At 38.3% G+C, this 18,784-nt stretch overlaps 1 protein-coding gene across 1 annotated transcript; it reads right to left on the bottom strand.

The window, feature by feature from the left end:
* Window positions 1-227: 227 nt before the first annotated feature.
* Window positions 228-11,011, bottom strand: LOC147655387 (uncharacterized). The gene is made up of 5 exons (XM_086882946.1): window positions 10,658-11,011; window positions 10,409-10,554; window positions 6,873-6,925; window positions 4,152-4,199; window positions 228-1,547 (listed from the first exon to the last, which is right to left on the bottom strand). Coding segments are annotated over exons 1-5 (519 nt in total). The 5' UTR covers window positions 10,929-11,011; the 3' UTR covers window positions 228-1,546.
* Window positions 11,012-18,784: the final 7,773 nt, after the last annotated feature.

Here is an 18,784-nt window from a genome sequence, read left to right as displayed (position 1 = left end):
CTTCTCCCTCTTCCACCTTTTCCTTGCATCCTGTTTTGAGATGCTTTGAATATATACACATGAAAATTGCATGGGGGTTGTTCTGTTCATCTAAATTAATGTTAGCATTGCAAATTAAAAAAAAAAAAATTAAAAATGTAAAAATTTATGTTGTACTAGGAAACTACTTTTCATTTCTTATACATTTTCATAAAAGTTTTTTGTTTGTTAGTTTTCTGTATCTTGGATTTTTTTTTTTTTTGTCTCCAGGAGAGCATGTCCTATATACAAATTGGTACAACAAACCCAAGCAGATCCACAGGCAATCATTTAAGGGAAAATGTTTGCCTTATACATATTCAATGACAAACCAAAGTGTTCCTGTATAACAGCTACATAATATATATATCAATAAATTATTTAAGTGTGTATTTATGCAGACGATCTGAACAGCACTAAGAGCACCTTTCTGATGCATGGATGGGCGCTCTAATCTGGAGGACAAAACAAAACTGATTTTGCTAAGTAATATTCTAGTAGACCAGGGGTGCAAGCATCATCAGTCCATACCCTTTCCCAAGGACAGCTAGCTTCAAAGCTGCTGAAGGATTGATGGTGCCCTGTGTGCTGCCAGGACACTCCTTGTATCTCCATTTCCCCTTCTCTTTGTGCCAAGGTATCTGTTTGCATCTTTGCTGCCCAGCTGCCTGCCTCACCACTCCTTTTCACTGCACTTGGTGCTACATGAGTGTTCCCTTCCACCCATGTGCTCCCAGCTCTCCCCACTATCATTACCGATTATTTTTCTGAGAATTAAACCATTCTGCATGTCAGCACATTCCACAGGGAGGATGGCACAGATATGATACAGATTACAGAAGAGCCATGCAAACTGAGTGCAGGATGTTGCAGGTGAAAACACTTAAATAATAATAAATAAGCCATAAGCCAACTACATCCCTTCCATGATCTGTCTCAGTCTCATGTTCTTCTGACATCAGATGAACAAGACAGGCTTTATGATTTAACTTTGCTTTTTCAACTTTTTTTTTTTAACATACAAATCCATGACACAGATTTTACTTCTTTCTGCCAGTCCCTTCTCCATTATTCAACATTAGTTAGAGAGATAAGACTTGTTAACTTAAATGTGTGCAGAGTAGAATATTTAGATTGATGTATAGAGATGTTGCTCATAAAAGTATGCACAAGGCCTTGACAAAATCATGCAACCTGTTTTCTCCAGGCAGTTAAAATATTTTCCAATTTAGCCAATGACTAGACTTATCCCCTATTTTATTCATGAAAACAGTGTCAAAATGCGAAATAAGGGCATTCTGCTTCCTCCCCTAATTTGAAATATCATCTTGAATTGGAAATGAAACAGTTTTTAAAAAAACCTTGCATGCCTCAAACTCATGATTTTTTTTTACGCCGAGACATTTAATTCCCTCCCCTCTTTCAAACTGTGATTTTTTAGACAAGTGAGGTTTTTTCCAAATGCCCTCAACTCCCATGAAATAGTTCCAAGGCATCCTCTCCAGTTATGTCAATCAGTTTCAGGCAGTCTGCAAAGAGACATGACATTTCATAACAATGACATACCAGCCTGGGAAATGAGTGGTGGGAAATAAGTGGTTTGCTTAAAATAATCTCATTCATCTACACAAATTCATATATATCTATATATACATATATATTTATAACATATTATCTTTCTTCAACTTTACATAGTTAAATGCAAAAAATATTAAAAACTGAATTAAAAATTGAAAGGCTTGCTACCTGGGAAAAGATTCAGGTTTCACAAGTAATGAGTGGGAAGGAAAAAATGTCTGATTTCTCTGCTGCTCATGGGTATTTTGATTGAATTTAACACATCTCAAGCTGCCAAAAGCCAATGCTACTCATATGAAGCAGTACTGCTTCTCCAATTAAAAAGTGGAAGCACAGCTGCTTCCAGGCAAGTGGAAAGGAAAGTTGGATTGAGTGGCAGCAAAAGAAGAGGAGAAAAAATACATACATGTGCTAATTTCTTTGTAAGAAGTTTATTATTTGGTTGTTTTTGCAAACATTTGGCTGCTGTGGTTGTAAGAAGCCAGGGCACAGGTGGAACGGTTGTTATCATATGTTATGAAAGGAAACACTGGAACATGAACCCCTTCCCTGACCACACCTTGTTTTCTATTCAATGTTTTTACCAGCCTTGTTCCCTCTCTCTTTTCCTTTCCTGCTGGGAAAAAATTTCATATATGCAAAATACCCTTTCAGTTCACTTCTCAAGAATTAAAAGATGAACAGAAATTTCTTTTTGAGAGACCTCAGGAGTAAGAGCTGTATACATGATGTGTATTCTTCCACAGTGTTTGATCAAATATAGATTGTTTAAAAGGGTAGAATCCAATCCAGCTGGAGTACTGGTGTTTTCTCATCCTTCCTGTTGAACTGATGCACAGACTAGGTCTAATACTAGATCATCTGTCAATATTGTGCTGCATATTTTACACAAGAGCTGTGAAAAGCAGTAAAACTGTCTTCTGTTGCAGGATAGTGCACATACATGTCTAACATCCAATCGTGCAAATATTATTGTTATAACATTAATTAGCATACCAATAACAAAAAAAATTAGAAAGTAATCAGCCATCACACTCTTGTCTATTTTTCTTCAAACCTGTGTTACGCAACACAAATAATCAATTAAATAAATACTGCAGCCTAAAAAGGAAACCTGCAAACAGTTAAAGACAAAAAAGTAAGGCATTCTCAGATTCTAGGATACATTAGACTTTGGAAAGCACAAATTGCTCTGAAATTTTCCAAATATCCATAAATCATTACTGGGTAAGATTCTGGATCTGACAGCACACCTTTTGGAAGCATTTGGAAACCAGATGTAAGTTTGAGAGTGCATCTTAAGAGCTGAGATATCCTCAGGTAACCGTGCGATACCAAATCACTGCATATTAACTAAGCCAAGTTATACACATTCTTTCGTTCTTAACCCAATGTGAAGCAGTTTCAAGAAGTTTAAAATAATCCCTCTAACTTTGCACTCCTTGTGGCCTTTGTACATGGAGTCTATTCACATAGAGTTTATTTATCTCTCCTGACCTGTAGGTACTTGTGATAATAACTCTGTTTCCAGAGCTGATTTTTAAACTATGAATATAAATATAAATATATTAATATAAATAAGAAAATAGACCAAATAACAAGATTTATACTACATAATTTCTGGTAAAGAAGATGGATCAAATATTGTCCCTCCCTACTTGGTTCAAAGTCCAAGAAAGGAGGCAATATATGGACTTTACCTAAATGAACTGTCAGATGGACTGAACTTTCAAAACTTCTTAGTCAGAAAATCACACAGGAACTTACACTGCATTTTAAAAATGTGATATTACTGTCCAAGAGACAAGGTTTTCTTTTTTGGCATTTCACATTGTAGGTAGATATCAAGGGGGATTTCCAGAAATGCTCAAACATCACTTAAATCAATGGGCCTGAAGTCAGTCCCACTGAAATCAATACTCAATCAATACTCAAATGTTATTTTGCAGTGACAGGAAACCTTTCCAATGGCTAAATGCAATAGGGTTGAACACTGCGCCAAGTCTCTTACGCCAATGATTGTTAAATAAAATAATACAGAGTATTTAAATAAAGTTCACTGCTCTCTGCCTTTCAGGTGTTCTTGGAATATTCTGCTTGCATGCACTGAGAATAAAGTTTTGGACAGCTTAGTGACAGGCATATGGCTAAAGCAAATCATACTGCTGCCATGTCAAATAGTTATTCTTAATAAATTATTTGTTATTTAAGACATTTTAGACCAAATAACAATGCAGCTCTCTTATCTGGAGGAGTACAATGGCAACTAAAGCTTTGTGGAGCTTTGCTGTAAGGAAGATCAACAACAAAAGATCTGCTTAAGGCCTTATAAGGTCAAAAGAGTGAAAATGTCAATGCTATTGTCATCCTCTTTGTTAATTAGGTACGTATCACCATAAAATAATCTTCATTTTGAGAAAACAACAACCATACACCAAGCAAAAAACCTCTAGCAGTATTTCTGAGTTTACTTTATTTCAGTTTGAAAACCAGATGAAAAAAGCAAGAACAGGCTGAATGTACAGAAAAAATTTATTGATAAGTAATATACTCACCATAAGAAGAGACTTGAATTATTTCTAACTTTTAATTTAAATGTCATTCTGAAAGAGAATATGATGAAAAAATAAGATTAATTGAAATTTAAACACCTCCACCCTCAATTTTATGGGTTTGGCTAGTATTTTGAAATAACTAGATTTTTCAGTTCACCTCCCATGATATATGGCAACTTAATTTTATTAGTAATACATCTTATGGATCTAATTATTTTTGTTTGCTGAAATGCATAAGGTTTTCTTTGATTTGATCTAAACCAAAGTTCTGTTCCTAAATTTTCAAATCTATATCAAAGTGAAAAAAAAATAAAAGCTTGAAACCTGAAAACATTATTTCTTATCCCCAGTTAGTAATTCGTAGGTAAGGGCCAGTTTTTCAAAGGTGTTTGTACACTATGAAAATCATAGTTCACAAATTTGAAGGCTTCATTCTTAAGGCACTACATAGAAATGATGACTTGAAAATACCTTGTCTGAAGCAATCTTTTACAAGTAAATTTTTCTAAAGTACCATAGTGGAGTGATGCCCAAACTTCTGAACAGCAGGTCCTATGCATTCATTTTATGGACAGTCACTTTCAGATAAAGAAATTTTACCAACCTGGAAAGCTGACTTCTGCAGACATATATTGTATCTCTTGAACTGTTAACAGGACTTGCTAGAATCCTGACAGAGCCAAATGCAAACCTGGCTTAAGACCCACTCTCAGGAAATAAAAAGATTTGCTGGTGAAGCTCCTTCTCCTAGAGATCCTTCCGGCACAGATGTGATGCTTATTGACAGGAATGCCTCACCCGTCCTTTGGATGAAACAAACTCTGCTGGCAGGAGGATCTGATGTTTCAACTGAGAGCATGCTAGGGAATCTAACCTAGTAAAAGTGTCATAAAAAATAAATTACACTACCAGGTCACACAGCTGTATTAACAAAAGTTGTTAAGAGAAGATCTGGCTTGTGCAGGGCAAAGGATCATTTGGGCAGGGGCAGGAGAAGCTTTTGAGATAACTTCAGGTGAAACTAAGCAGACTTCAAGAGCTGTGACCTGGTGCTAGGCAGAGCTGCATGTTTTTCCTCTGTGAAGCAAGGAGCACTAAGGCTTCATGCAACTTCATTAGTGCTGGGATTACTATCTGACCTTGCTCACCAATCTGAAAGCAGACTCAGACCCTCACTGTTCATCATTATAGGCAAGGTGTTACAAGATTTAAATAGGTACCCTCAAAGGAAAAGAAGATCAGTACATCAAAGCATTATCTCTAGTTTATTTAATGTGGAATGGCCAAATGGCAGGCCTTTTTCATGTTTGAGGCTAGAACTGTAAGCAATTATATCTGTACCATTGTAACTGATACAGGCAAGCCTGTATACTTACCAGGATGTCTTTCATCCTGTTTAGTTTATATAGCATTATCACCCCTAGGAGCTCACATTGCTTTCACAGTTTTCTAATGTTTTATAGACATATTTGGTCTCTAGGGATGAAATGAGGTACAGAAAAATAATAGTCAGTCCCATCTAGATATGGGTATCTGCCTTTATCTGCTGCTTTAGCACTACTGTGAAATACAGGCTATTTTTACAGCTTAAGAAAATATCTGTATCAAAGCAACACAACAGTAAAGCAGCAAAAATACCTCATAATTCCATATTCCTGCTAAGCCAGATCTGACAAGGATACACTAAAACAGAGCTAAAGAGGGCAGAAGTAAAGATCTTCTCTGTGGTGTCTGACTGTGGATTTATTGTTGTCCCATGGCTTGGGAGGCCTGCAGAAAGCTAATATTATTCAGTCTCCATTCAAGCTAGCTCTGCAACCAAATCTGAGCATTTTCCTTCATCTCACCTAGCACCTGAAATATTATTAGCTTTCACTAAAAACCTCTTTAGGGGCAGCTGTAGGGCCTCCTTCCCGGACACAGCGTCCCTCCTGCAGTGTGAAACACAGCCTCTCCTTCCAGCTGCTCAGCCCTTATATTTCCCTCAGGCACCATCCCGCTTGTGAGGAGGGCTAAATGTTTTCTCTGCAGGAGAACTTCAAGTGAGTTTAGCAAACCAGGCTTGTGACACCCATGGCAGAGTGGAACACAGCCCCAGAGAAGGGCACTCAGGGAGCGAGGAACTCTGGACACTGGTGAAGAGCTCTGTTTTCCCACAGAGCTTTTAACAGCATTTCAGACATGACTGAAGCGGTCTAGTACCCACACAGCACCTTCTGGAGTAACTTCTCCTGTACAGAAAATGTTCAGGGGAGGAAAAGACAGGGGAGAAGATGAAGTGTCTGCTGTGGTGAGTGATGTGCCACCACCAAGTAACAGCTTTTATCCAACATCCGAGAGCTTTTGCCTGAGGACTTTCAGTTGAAGACTTTGTTCTGTGAAACTGGGGAGTAATTTGTTCATGGGAGAAACAGCAACGAACAAGAAATGCTGTTCAATATTTCGAGAATGTCCCCCTCTCTTCATGTGACTCGATCTGACCCCAGTGACACCAATTAGAGACTTCATCTGCCAAAATGGCATTGGACTGTGGATGCCTTTGGCTCTTTATATACTGATGAATGTGTAAATATGTTCTACTTAGGTGTGCATAATTTGTGGTAGGTTCTGCTGTGGGACAAATTGCTTATTATTTATTATTTATTATTTGCTCTCTGTTCAACTTAGCCTGTCCTCAGCTGAGTTCAGGGGGACATTTGATTTTCTTTCTCCTTTGCCTACCTCTCAGTTGAAGCTGTGGTTCTGGGATATGATCCAGAAGGCTGAAGGTGCATCTGGAGGATCAAAACCCAATGTAAACTAGGAATGAGCAAATGTAAAAGCCTAGGTGGATCAGCAGAGATCTATGGATGATTTAGTAAAGGAAGGGGTTGTGCCTTTAAGTAAAGCAACTGGAAAAAAAAAAAGACCTTTTTATGATATAGTTTGAAAAGCTTTTCAGTCTTAAAAAGACAATTATTATCATTAAAAAGAAGGAAAAAAGCAGGTATACATTTTTTTCATTTTAGAGGTAATGAGTGTGCTCTATAGAAATACTGGTCCAAGACACGTAACAATTAAAAATGTTCTCGAGAGCATTTCTCATAAGGGATGTGCTTCCCACGTATTTTATGTAGCAGACTGATTGGGATGGGCTACCTTTTTTCCTCAGGAATTAATGACCATATGACTTGTAACACAAGCCAGCACTTCTGCAGCACAGCTTAGCACTCTGATTTCTCCAGACAAGAGAAATTAATCTTGCTACACACCTCTACAGGGGAAAACTCATCTCTTAGTCAGATTGTTTTTAATGTGATGGTAAATGCAGTCACATCAACTTAGACTGCTTCAGAAGGCACTGGATGGGAGGTGGGAAACAGGAAGTTTTTTTCAACAATGAAGAAAAGAACTAGGATTTTCCAGGACTAAATCCTGTATTCTTATTCTTCTGCAATGTTTTAAAACCATTAACAGATAACCACTGAAAGTTCAAAACTTCTTTCCTGGTGCCAAATCCTGAGACATCTAAGGCAAAGGAAGTGGCAAAATTAAATAGAATGGAGAAAAATGGATTTTTCAGGAGCCTAAGGGAGCCACAGCATATGGGTGTCCACTGGAAAAAACAGTCCCTTCGGGATCACAGAACTTAATGAACAAAATTCGCTTTTTTTCTTATGAAGACTATATCAACAAATTGGCATGTGGCTTTTTTATATTGGGTTTTACATTTGCTCTTTTTAAATTTCACTCAGGATAACAATGAATTTTAGGATAAAGTTACATCTCACCACCTAAAACAAGTTATTAGCAGAGCAGTGTTGAATGGTAGTCTCCAGCCTTCCCATCCCTTATCTTCACTCCTTGTCCTTGCACAGGCTCTGAAATTCAGCCCTGTGCTGGGCTAGGCAAGTTCCCTGGCAAGGCAGCTAAGGTGACCAAAAAAAGCGACAATTTTCCTGCTGGCTTCACAAGCTGAACCAGTGAAGGCCTGAGGAGCACCAGACGTGGCCCAAAAAAGGAAGAGGAAGAGCCTGACTGAGAGAGGAGCAGGCAAAAAGAAGGACCTCCCTCCTGGCAGCAGAGAGTTGTTAAACTACCCCAGCTTCACCCTCAGAGAAAGGAATGTGAAAAAGGGCAAAGTAAACAAAACAGCAGCAAGGGTTTAAAGGTGCTGGTAGAACATGCTGACAGGGGAAGACAGACCTGGCTGGGTTATGATGACCTGTTGTTTTTCACCCTGACTCTTGCACTTGGATGGAGAAAGAGCTGCTGAGAGCTGCAGCCTCAGAGGGAGCTGAAGGAGGAGGGGAGGGAGGGAGGAGGAAGCAGGAGGGTCTACTCTGGCAATACTGATTCTGGATAATTTCTCACAGCCTTTGATAGGGAAAATAGCCTCTCTAGGGAAATACAGAGCTTTTGATATTTGATGAAAGTTCTCATGAATATTTTGATATTTCAACCTACCAGTGACTCCTATGGACAGGAAATGTCTTATGGGAAGTAGAATAAAGCAACTTTTAGGGCAATCGTCATCGTATTTCAAGCACTACTAGCTAACAGGACTCTCAAGTTACTAAAAACTTTCCTCTGGCTAATATAGAGTCTATTAGTGAAGTATTATATAATTTGTCAAGAATGCTTTATAACACTGCCCATGCCTGCCTATATGAACTAGAAAGCCACAGTCAGCAGTTTGCTAGTGAGATTCATATTTAAATGCTGTTCTGTTGCTTGCAGCCTGGGACAATGGGTTAAATAAAGTCTTGCAAAGGAAGACACAGACAACCAACCATTCAGAGTCTGAATGTGGCTTGGTGAGGTACCAAGATGGTTTGTATTCTAGTGATAGCACTATGTAGAAGCACTTGCACCATTCTCCTCTGGGGTATCTTAATTCTCCATCTACCTCTGCCTTACGCTCATCTATTCTGCAAACTAGAGTCTAGAGTGGAGGGAAAGACCAACATCCAGAATGTAAGTATTTATTCTTTAATCCAACCATCTCCCACTCTAAGCTTATACACTTATTAAGCTTGATCTTCCTCTCTCTGACCTGCTGTTTGAGAAAATGCAGCCATGGGTATGTTTTTGTTGTTGTTTTGCATATTGCCTCTCATCTTTTGCTTAGACATAACAGCTATTTGTGTAGCAAATATTTCACAGCAGCTCATCTTCTAGTGCAACTACAAAACCAAAATACACAACACAGGAGAAATACAAGGTCATAAACTCTTTTAAAGCTTTTCAGAATGTTCATAAGAGTTTTAGCAGGAAAAAAGCATGACTAAACTAATCATGAGCACTGAGCACTGAGCATGACGGCACATGACTTTCAGTTGTCTTGTTATTTAGTAGAAAGCATTCAAACTGGTCTGGAAAGAAAAAAAACAGTAAGAAAATGTGGGAAATCAAGGTTCAGCCCATGATCTCCTTAAAGGACTGTGGTCAGACAAGTAAAGATGTGCTACTCCGGGATTTTTTTCAGGAATGACCAGAGAACACTTTTTTTGAAACAGAAAAGGGAAAAATGAAAATGTTGCTTCATCAGACTGATTACACCACTCAGCTACAAGAAGGACAACTGTGATACAATCCCCGCTCTGATTAGTGTTAAAATTGTAATGGATCTTAAGTAATTATTAAGGAATTATCATAAGGGAGTATAATTAATGACTATTATTTGTAACAGGTATCATGCATGTGGATGATTTGGGAAGATGAAATCATCAATCAGAGGTAAAAATCAGATTTTGCCCTCTGAGTATCCAAATTAATCATGAAACCCTTTCAAATTCAGGTGTCACACCTGACTTTAGTCTGTTTCTGGGGTCATGTGCTATGCATTTTGTTCTATAATCTGCTGCTATACAAAGGAAGAACTGTCCTGAGAATCATAAGTGCCTCAAGTGGCCTTGTCTGACCCATCTGGGAGTGATGAAGGCACCCTCCATGTGCCCTCCATGGTGAGGATGGCAGGAGCTGGCTGGGGGCCGAGTTCCTCTTGGCTGGAGCACAGAAAGCAGTGCAGGACCAGCCTTGCAGGACGTGGGATGGAGGTGTGGTGGTTTAAGATCAGCAGGAATAGAACTTTCAAATAAGCCCCTTCTCCCCACCCCTTACATCCAGTAAGGGAGGGACAGAAACAGAGGCTATGGGTTGAGACAATTTACTGAAAGCAAAGACCAATGGAATAAGAAACTCACAATAACACCAGCAATATTAATTACAAAAGTACACAAAAGGAGAAGGTGTTTATCCTCAAAAAAGGTGCTCACCACCAGGAACAAAATCAAGATGATGGACACTCCCTGCAGGTCACAGGCTGACTTCCCCAGACAAAGATATGATGGAGACCATTCCTGCACACTGTGACACGTGGCATCCAGGAACAAAGGCACTTCAGGGACTGCTCCTGTGCATGCTGGCACATGGCCATCATCAGCAAAAGCAAGATGGTGAGGAGGTGATCCCAAGGCTAGGGTTCTGCCCCTCCCAGCCCAAATCAGCAGAACACAATGACAAACCCCCAAAAGCTGCATCTTCCATGTTGGGCCGTGTTGCTGCTCTGCTGGGCTCAGTCTTACATGGGTGCCTGTTCCAGAGTTTTATAGCTTCACCATGCTGGAGTTCAGTCCCACAGGTTGCTGGCCCTTTCCTTCTGCTCCGCTGTGCTCCTTCCAGCTGGATTGGCTGGATTTGCCTCAGCTCAGCTCCTGTGGGCTGGGCTCCCTTCAGCTGGACTGGGAGCCACCCCCACCAGCCCATTCCCTGCTGGAGCTGCCATCCAACACCCATCGATTTGCGTTTTGCCGCTTTCCTTTCAGCACCACATCCTCCAGCTGTATTATGGAGAAAAGTGCAGAGAGACCTGCAGGGCAGCAAAGGGACCAGGCCCACGGGGGTAAATCCCAACACTCTGCCTGCCAAATGCCAGTTTCCTAGAAAGAGGAGGCAAAATGGCACCCAATCTGAGGGGGTCAGGCTCGTTTTCTTCATGGGGCCACGCCCCCAGTGGTGACATCCTGGTATGGAATAACTCATGGCCACGCCCACAGTGCACTAAGCCCCGCCCCCACCGCAGGGATGGTGCCTTGGTGTGTCAGGGTGGGGACAGCTGGGGTCCAGTTTAGGCACAAAACAGCAGAGCCCTTCACAGCTGAGCAGAACCAACATGAGCACAAACACTCGCAGAGGCATCTGAGCCAGTTTGTTCTCCACCACTAATCTGATCCATGGGACCCTCCAACAAAACCTAGAATTTCTATTTTTTTCTTTAACATATGGCCTTTGTTGTAGCAATTCACAATAAAAAATTGATGGTCTTTTGCTTTTGATTAAATACTACAACACTAAAAAACATCCGTGGAGCTCATAAAGCTCCAGTATTTTGAGGCAAACACCTTTGTCCATTCTCAATGTTTGATTGCAAGAGTCATATGAAAGGGTTATTGAAAATGTAGCAGGCTACAGTGGTGAGAGCTATTGAATTGTAAAATTATTTTGTCTTTTCAAGTCTGATAAAACCTGTGGCTTCATTCAAAGATGCATTTCTGGTTTTCTTGCATGGGTCAAGAGCTGCTTCAGGGGACAGAAGGCACTTTCCCAAGAACCAGGTATCCCAGGGCTTCCCTGAGAAGCACCAAAGGGTGATTCTAATTCAGCAAGAAGTTTCAGCTTGAAAAGAAAAAAGTATTTTTTTCCGTTTGATCCCTTTTCCTGATTCAGATTTCTTTTCATCCTTATGTTTGTCCCAAATCAACAAGAAACCCACCCCTTTCTAAGAGCAGCAGAGAGTACTTAGTTTTCCATTGAAATTTTAATAATTCAGTTGCAGAAGTATTGCAAATGGCCAGCTCCTTCTTTTTCACATGGTTATGAATCAAGCATATTCTTTTCAAATAGCCTGGAAACAGGCATCTGTAAATCAATCTGGACATATTAAAGGGTAAATCTTATTTATTCAAATATTATCTCTTTTCTCTATGTCTAGCTTCTGGCAGACTGAAAGATAGAAAAAAAAAATAAAATCACATATCTAAAAAAGCCAAGTTGTTTTAAAGCTTGAGAATTATTACTTTTTCATGTCTCCCCAGGTGCTTGGATTGACGAGAGGTTTAGATTTTGCCTCAGAACTGTTGTAAAAAGTTAATTTAAGTGAACTGCTATATTCATGAACAAAGTGACTTTTTACACTCAGTGACGTGGGTCATTAATTGGACATCTCATTCATCACAGAGCATTACCAGAGAAAACAAAGAACAAGAACAAAAAAAAAAAAAAAAGAAAAAAAAAAAAAAAGAGTTTAAGGAATCTGCATTTAATCAAAACATGCAAAACAATCTCCAGATACTGTCTGGCAACAAATTTAGGATTTGCGGAGCTGAAGTGTTCATTTGCTTGGCTATAAATATTGCATTGATGAAAGACAGCCCTAACTCTGTCTTCCACCACTTCACTTCTGATAGGGAAGTTAAGGTTTTATGTGTTTGCTTAGAAACCCATTAGATCTAACCTTTCCAGGAGAATTACAAAGGGGAATGATAAATGACCATGTATCATTTCAGGGGAGGGAGAGGTTTCATCTGGGGTACTGCAGGGGTAAGTAGTCAGCCTAGGCATATTTGATGTTATCATTCATGATGTAGCATATAAATGAAAATCAGAGATTACACTAAGGTGGGAGGAACTGCTAATGCTAGAGAAAAAAAAAATTTAATATGACATCAAGTGGTTAGGAAGAGGAGCAAGAAAACAAGATAGAAAGTGGAAAAATGCAAGATATGCCTGTGAGAAATTGAGATTTAGTGGAAAGAAAAAAACAATAATGCAAGGGCTGAAGTGGAGCAGAATATAAGACATAGACTTGCAACAGGGAAAGACGACAACAACAACAAAAGCAAAATGAGCTGTTTCGCTTTCACAGGCCTTAGCTCACAATTGTGGAATTAGTAAACCTTTTCCATATGAATTGGCAGCAAAAAGACATTTAGAGAAAGGAGATGATCTGTGAAGTGTGTGAGCAGAGTTTTGTATAACCAAGTCAGAGGCTGCTGACTCTTGCTGACTATTGGGTTCTGCAACATCTTGGCAGAAAGATTTTCAGCTACCTATGCAGGCAGAAGGAACCAAGAATTTGGAGTTAAATTTTGCACAATGGCCTCCCTACCTCACTGCAGAATTTAGACGTGGAAGAGAAATATACTGAGTTGCATACAAATTAAAACATCACAGATAAAGTCTGTTCTGTGGACTTAGCACAGCATGGGCTGTGCTAATTCCTAATTTTTATTTGAGGATTTATATTGGGCTAAAACAATGTCCTTTCTGTTGAACACTATCAAACTGCACTATTTGGTGGTAGAGTTGGAATATTGTTTTCAATGCAATTTCTTGGAAAAATATGCAGCAATACAATAAAACTTTATACAGAATTTTATTATGTAAAGCACAAAACCTTTTGAAAGAAGCATCATACAGCAGAGAACAGTAAATAATATAAAAAGCCCAGGAATCAGAGAAAAATTGTGTAAAACCATCTTATCATTAGTGGCAAAAAATGTATAAATGTCACTATTGCAAATGTTTGCTAAAATCTGTGCATTAGCAGAGCAGAACATTTAGAATACACACAAAATTTTATCCTCCTTAGGATTAGTGGCTCTTATTAAAAAAAAAACACACCAAGAATAATTTTTCTCTACTCAAACATAAATTTTCACACTTTGTCTAAAACTTTCCACACATAAACTTCTGGTCATGTTTTACACCATGTTACCTGTTTAATAACTGCTCACAATCAACCTGGGAGAATAACACCAATTTATCAGGAACTGGGCTCAGCTCTCAAAGATTATCAGAGAACACTATAAAAATGCTGCTGTTTGCAAGAGACCACTAGGAACAGTACATTGTGCCCTGCAAAGCAGCCAGGGCAGTTTTATTAAGGTCAGATGGCATTTGAAGACAGAATCATGGAGAAACATATTAAAAAGGGCTTTTATAGAATGGTCTCATTGTGAAAACACCTTAGGGACTTAAGTGCATGCATACATATGTTAGTTGATTTTATTTCTGTGCCTTCATGTATAGTCACCCAGTTTACCAGTCAAAAAAACGTTTTCTTTCTTGTCACTTGTGTCCCAAGACTTTACTGTACCTGGTGTGAAAATAAACTAGGCTTTTTTCAATCTCACTGAATATTAAAAAAAACCAAAAAAAACAGATCAAAGGAAAAATACTTAAAACACAGATTAAAAAATAATATGTACAAAATTAATTATTTTCTAATTAATTAATTTTTAGGATGTAAAGACAGGAATTTCTTTGCATTGGTGTCCCTTTGAAGACAGACACTGAACCCAGAAGTCCAGTGTAGTCTCCAAGGAACTGAGAGCAAAAGCAGGGAGCCAAGTTTTAGTGCAGCAAGACCAGGAAGGGGGAAGAAGTGCAGAGCAGTACATCAGCACACATCCTGTTTCCAAGCTCTTTTCTCAAGGAAACAGCTATTGATTCTGCAGTCAGAGGTAGCCTTGCAGGAGGCAAACAATCCTATTGGTGAAGTCTTGAGTCAGACCTTCTCCCTTTTCTAGGTACATTGAGAAGCACATTTTTTTAAAGCTGGTTTAAAAACATGCATGTAAATGAAAATGTGAAGACAAAAACCATTCTATAGGGTGTTTTCTTACTTAAAAGCTGTATTTCTGACTTAGCTATTGTTCAAAGAATTGCAATAATTGCATCATTTTTTATGTTCATTAGATTAAGATACCAAATTATTCCTTAAAATTGCCTTCAATATGCAAAGGAGTTATGGATTTTTAAGAATCAGTGCACTATAGAACTATTCCAGCTAGCAGACTAATTTTGCACTGATTCTCTGAATCTTCAAGCTTCCTTTATGAGGTACAGTCAATGGTACTGGAGTGACATATCCAGCATTAATCACAGTATTGTCATCAAGGTGGTAACATTCTAAGTTCATATGCCCCAAAGTGGCTTTACATCATGCTGTTATTTCATGCAGATCTGGCTGTTTGTACTAAAATCCCCTCTATCTTTCCTAGTCCTAGAGGACATGTTTGCAGGAGGAAATCCTATTTTAAGATTGGTTTCTTTGTTCCTAGAAGCATGACCTGACATCCACCTGTGTTACCATGAGCTCATTTTCCCAGCATATCTTATCAGTCCCTGTCGTTATTTTCTATTTACCTTTTATTTTTTAATCATTTGCTAATGTTACCAGCAATGATTTTATACTGTTTCTTTCCCATCACCAATGACAGTGTATGTAGACAGAGAATAAATCCCAGAGGGACCCACTAGAAACCTCCTGTCGGACAATGATTTCAGGTTAAAATTGCCTTTTACATTCTGTTGGTAACTAGGCTTAACCTGTACAATATTTGCTGTATGTACCACACATACTATATTATACCAAAATATTGTAGGAGACTAGATTCTTTATGGGTATTTGTTATTTCAGCACACTTTGACAAAACTATTTTTATGCAAACCTAGCTGAATATCATTAATATTTACATTTTAATTTTTTTTTTATTTTCAGCTGGATAGCCTGGATCAACATTTTCCAGGTCATGCTGTTTACCTTCTTGACAGTAAATGAAAAACAAATAAAAGAAACTAAATGCACAGAGAAAGATACTAGATAAAGACAAAGTGTATGAATTTATATTTTAGACTTTTCTGAAATTATCATTATAATGAGATGTTCAATTTCATTAACTGGCAAGACTTTATCATATGATTTTAGTACTATAGTGTTTTATGTAGAAGTAAAAATAAGATTTATATTTTCATTTATTTTTTTGTTGCTGCTGGGAAGAATTTAATGTGTGTACATATATTATTTAAGTAAAGTACATATATTATTTAAATAGAATTAGAACATAGCACACATTTAACATCCACATTCTTTAAATATATTTATTCTATTGGAAGATAGAGACTGACAGTATTTGCCAGATGACGATCTTTACACATGATTTGTTCATGTTACTTAGGACAGGACTTAGAATTCAACTACAGTACACAAAGGAGGATTCAAAATGTCTTTATTTTTTATTAGGTATTGCTATTTGCTTGTGCTGAGCACCATGAGAGAAGAAATAAATTTTTAGGAGCATTTTTTTTCTTATCTTAAAATACATCTGATTTAGGAAATGTTGTTTGTAATTAATAAGTCTACAGCATCAAGAAACTTCTTTACGCTTCATCACCTAAGCAGGACTGTCATCTTTGACTTCTTTTGGTTCTCTGCAGTCTTGAGACAGCTGCAAATCCCTCAAGAGTGTCATAACTCTGAACTGTGAGTATTTGACGGTTTTGTAAGAAATGGTCACAAGTACAGAGTGATTTACAGCAGCACTGTTGTAAAGAATACAGCTGATTGAATAAGGGTAAATATATCCTGTCAAGGAATTATTAGAAGGAAAAAAAAATATACATAGTGAACAGAACATATGAATAGTATATGACAACTTTTAAACAGTACCATTGTAAATGAAAAAAGGAAATACTTTTAAATATTTGTAGAATTGAAATAATGGAAATTATATTTTTTTAATTTCCTCTCAAACAATCCTAAAAACAAGCTTTGTACAAATATAAAGTCGGTTTTCAGTATTGGCATTATGCTACACACTGTTATAATGAAGGAAAATCACTTCTTTGGGTTAATCACCGACTAACCACAAGAGAAAAAACCTGCAAACCTTGGGGAAAAAAAATTCAATCTGAAGCAAACAGGAGCTTTTTCTATTGTTTTCAATGTACTCCAGAAGCAAACTTGGTTGGCCTTCATATTATGTTTGATTTCTTTTCAGTCCATTATTTTCAGACAGATTTCAGATCCAGGTTCAGTTGCAGGGTCCCAGGTACAAGTGTTCTCACTGAAGTCACCAGTCACAGATTTCACTTGGTGCAGGACAGAAGACAGGTTTCCTTGGTGCAGAAAACTCACCCATGCCTCTTTTGGCACCGTGACAGACTCAGACACTGAAAGTTCAGGTAAAGTTTACGTCAAAATCCACAGACAGCAGAAATACACTGATGTATTTTGGGCTAAAGCAAGTGGTTCCACTGCTGGTTTTTAGCATCATATAAGACATTGTTGAAAGTTAACATGGGTATTAAACATGCTTGCAGTTCCAAGAATTCTTACAAGATTGCTTCAGAAATCTGCATTTTTTTAATTCAGTCTATCACAATTCTGTCACAAGCTGGGACAGAATGACAGAAGTGTTTTAAGGTGAACTACTTTTAGTGGTGCCCAAAATGTTTGGAAATCTTAGTCAGGATTCTTTGCATTAGGAACAAATGGTCTTAGTATTTTGGAAAAAAAGTGGCACTTACTCAGATGTTTATTCCCAGTGAGCATTCAGACAGCAAGCTAGAGTTTGTAATACCATACACAGCTGTAAAAAAGACCAATCAATCCATAAAACCTTATGTCTTAGTGCCTTCTGAAAGGCTTTATAGTATGATGTAGATCCTAGAGAGTTTATTCCCAAGTCAGAAGTCAAAATATGTTTATAGTGCCAGTGGGCATTGAAAAAAGATGAATACAATCTAAAGCTCCAGAAGTTTTTCCTTGTTACTTTTATTATTAATACTGTAACCAAAGCAAAGACTATAGAAAAGTGTGAGGGGAAAAAAATACCAGCTGCCAGATAATTTTGGAAGCTGATCAGACATTTCCAGTTTTGCTGTGCCTTTTTTTTTCCCCCTTTCAACATAAAACATTGCAAAACGTAGCAATTGTAAAGAGCAAAGTGAAGGGAAGGTAATGCCAGCCACCAAGAAACATGCCCTAGATCACATAGCAAGATCTTGGAAGGAGAGAGGGAGAAGTACACCTCTGAGATACAGAGATTGTGTTTTTAAAAGCAACACTGAAAAGCAAAGGACCAGAGGCTCATAAACAATGAAATTATGACAATCCACTTTAGGCTTTCTCTACATATTCAGATACTACTTAGAGTACACCTGCATCTACTTCATCTGCCAGCTGAAGTGTATCATGTTACATAGCAGTTACAGCTCAAAATATAAATTAATTTCAAGGTCTCATGGTCTGGACAATTTGCAAAGAGATACCCACCAGCAGCTGAGTTACAAGGTGATGTCAAGGCTTCACATCATAATTATTACAGTTCCAGTGTCCAAACAAGCCAGGTGCCTCTTCAGAAGAAATAAGCATAAAACCTAGGCCAGACAGACATGGGAGATTCTGGAAACAGAGAAAACATACTGGCATTTTGTCTTGGTCTTTGAAGACTTTATTACCAATAAAATCTGTTTGTTTCCCTGGGACCTTCATCAGCATTAGACTGTCAGAACCAGCTCTGGTGTGGCCTCTCAGGGTGATGATTCAAGGCAGAAATGGGGGTCTCATGTTCCCCTGTGCTTTCTGGGGCTGAAGGACTGTCACCCATTCAGGAGAAGGCCATCTACCTTGCACTGCAGCCATCCAAGGGCAAAATAGTTCACTCCTTGCTGGTGACACAATTTATTTTCATGTTCCATTGTTTCAGTGGGAAATAAAGTTACTATGGCAAGTGACCATTTCTGAGTGCAGCCACCTGTTAGGGTTCTTGTCTCTTGTCCACAAACTGTCATCAAAGCAGGGACAG

Source organism: Cyanistes caeruleus, chromosome 1, assembly GCF_971803275.1.
Source record: "Cyanistes caeruleus chromosome 1, bCyaCae1.hap1.1, whole genome shotgun sequence".
Classification (NCBI taxonomy): Eukaryota; Metazoa; Chordata; class Aves; order Passeriformes; family Paridae; genus Cyanistes; species Cyanistes caeruleus.
This window is presented reverse-complemented; position numbering and strand designations above follow the sequence as displayed.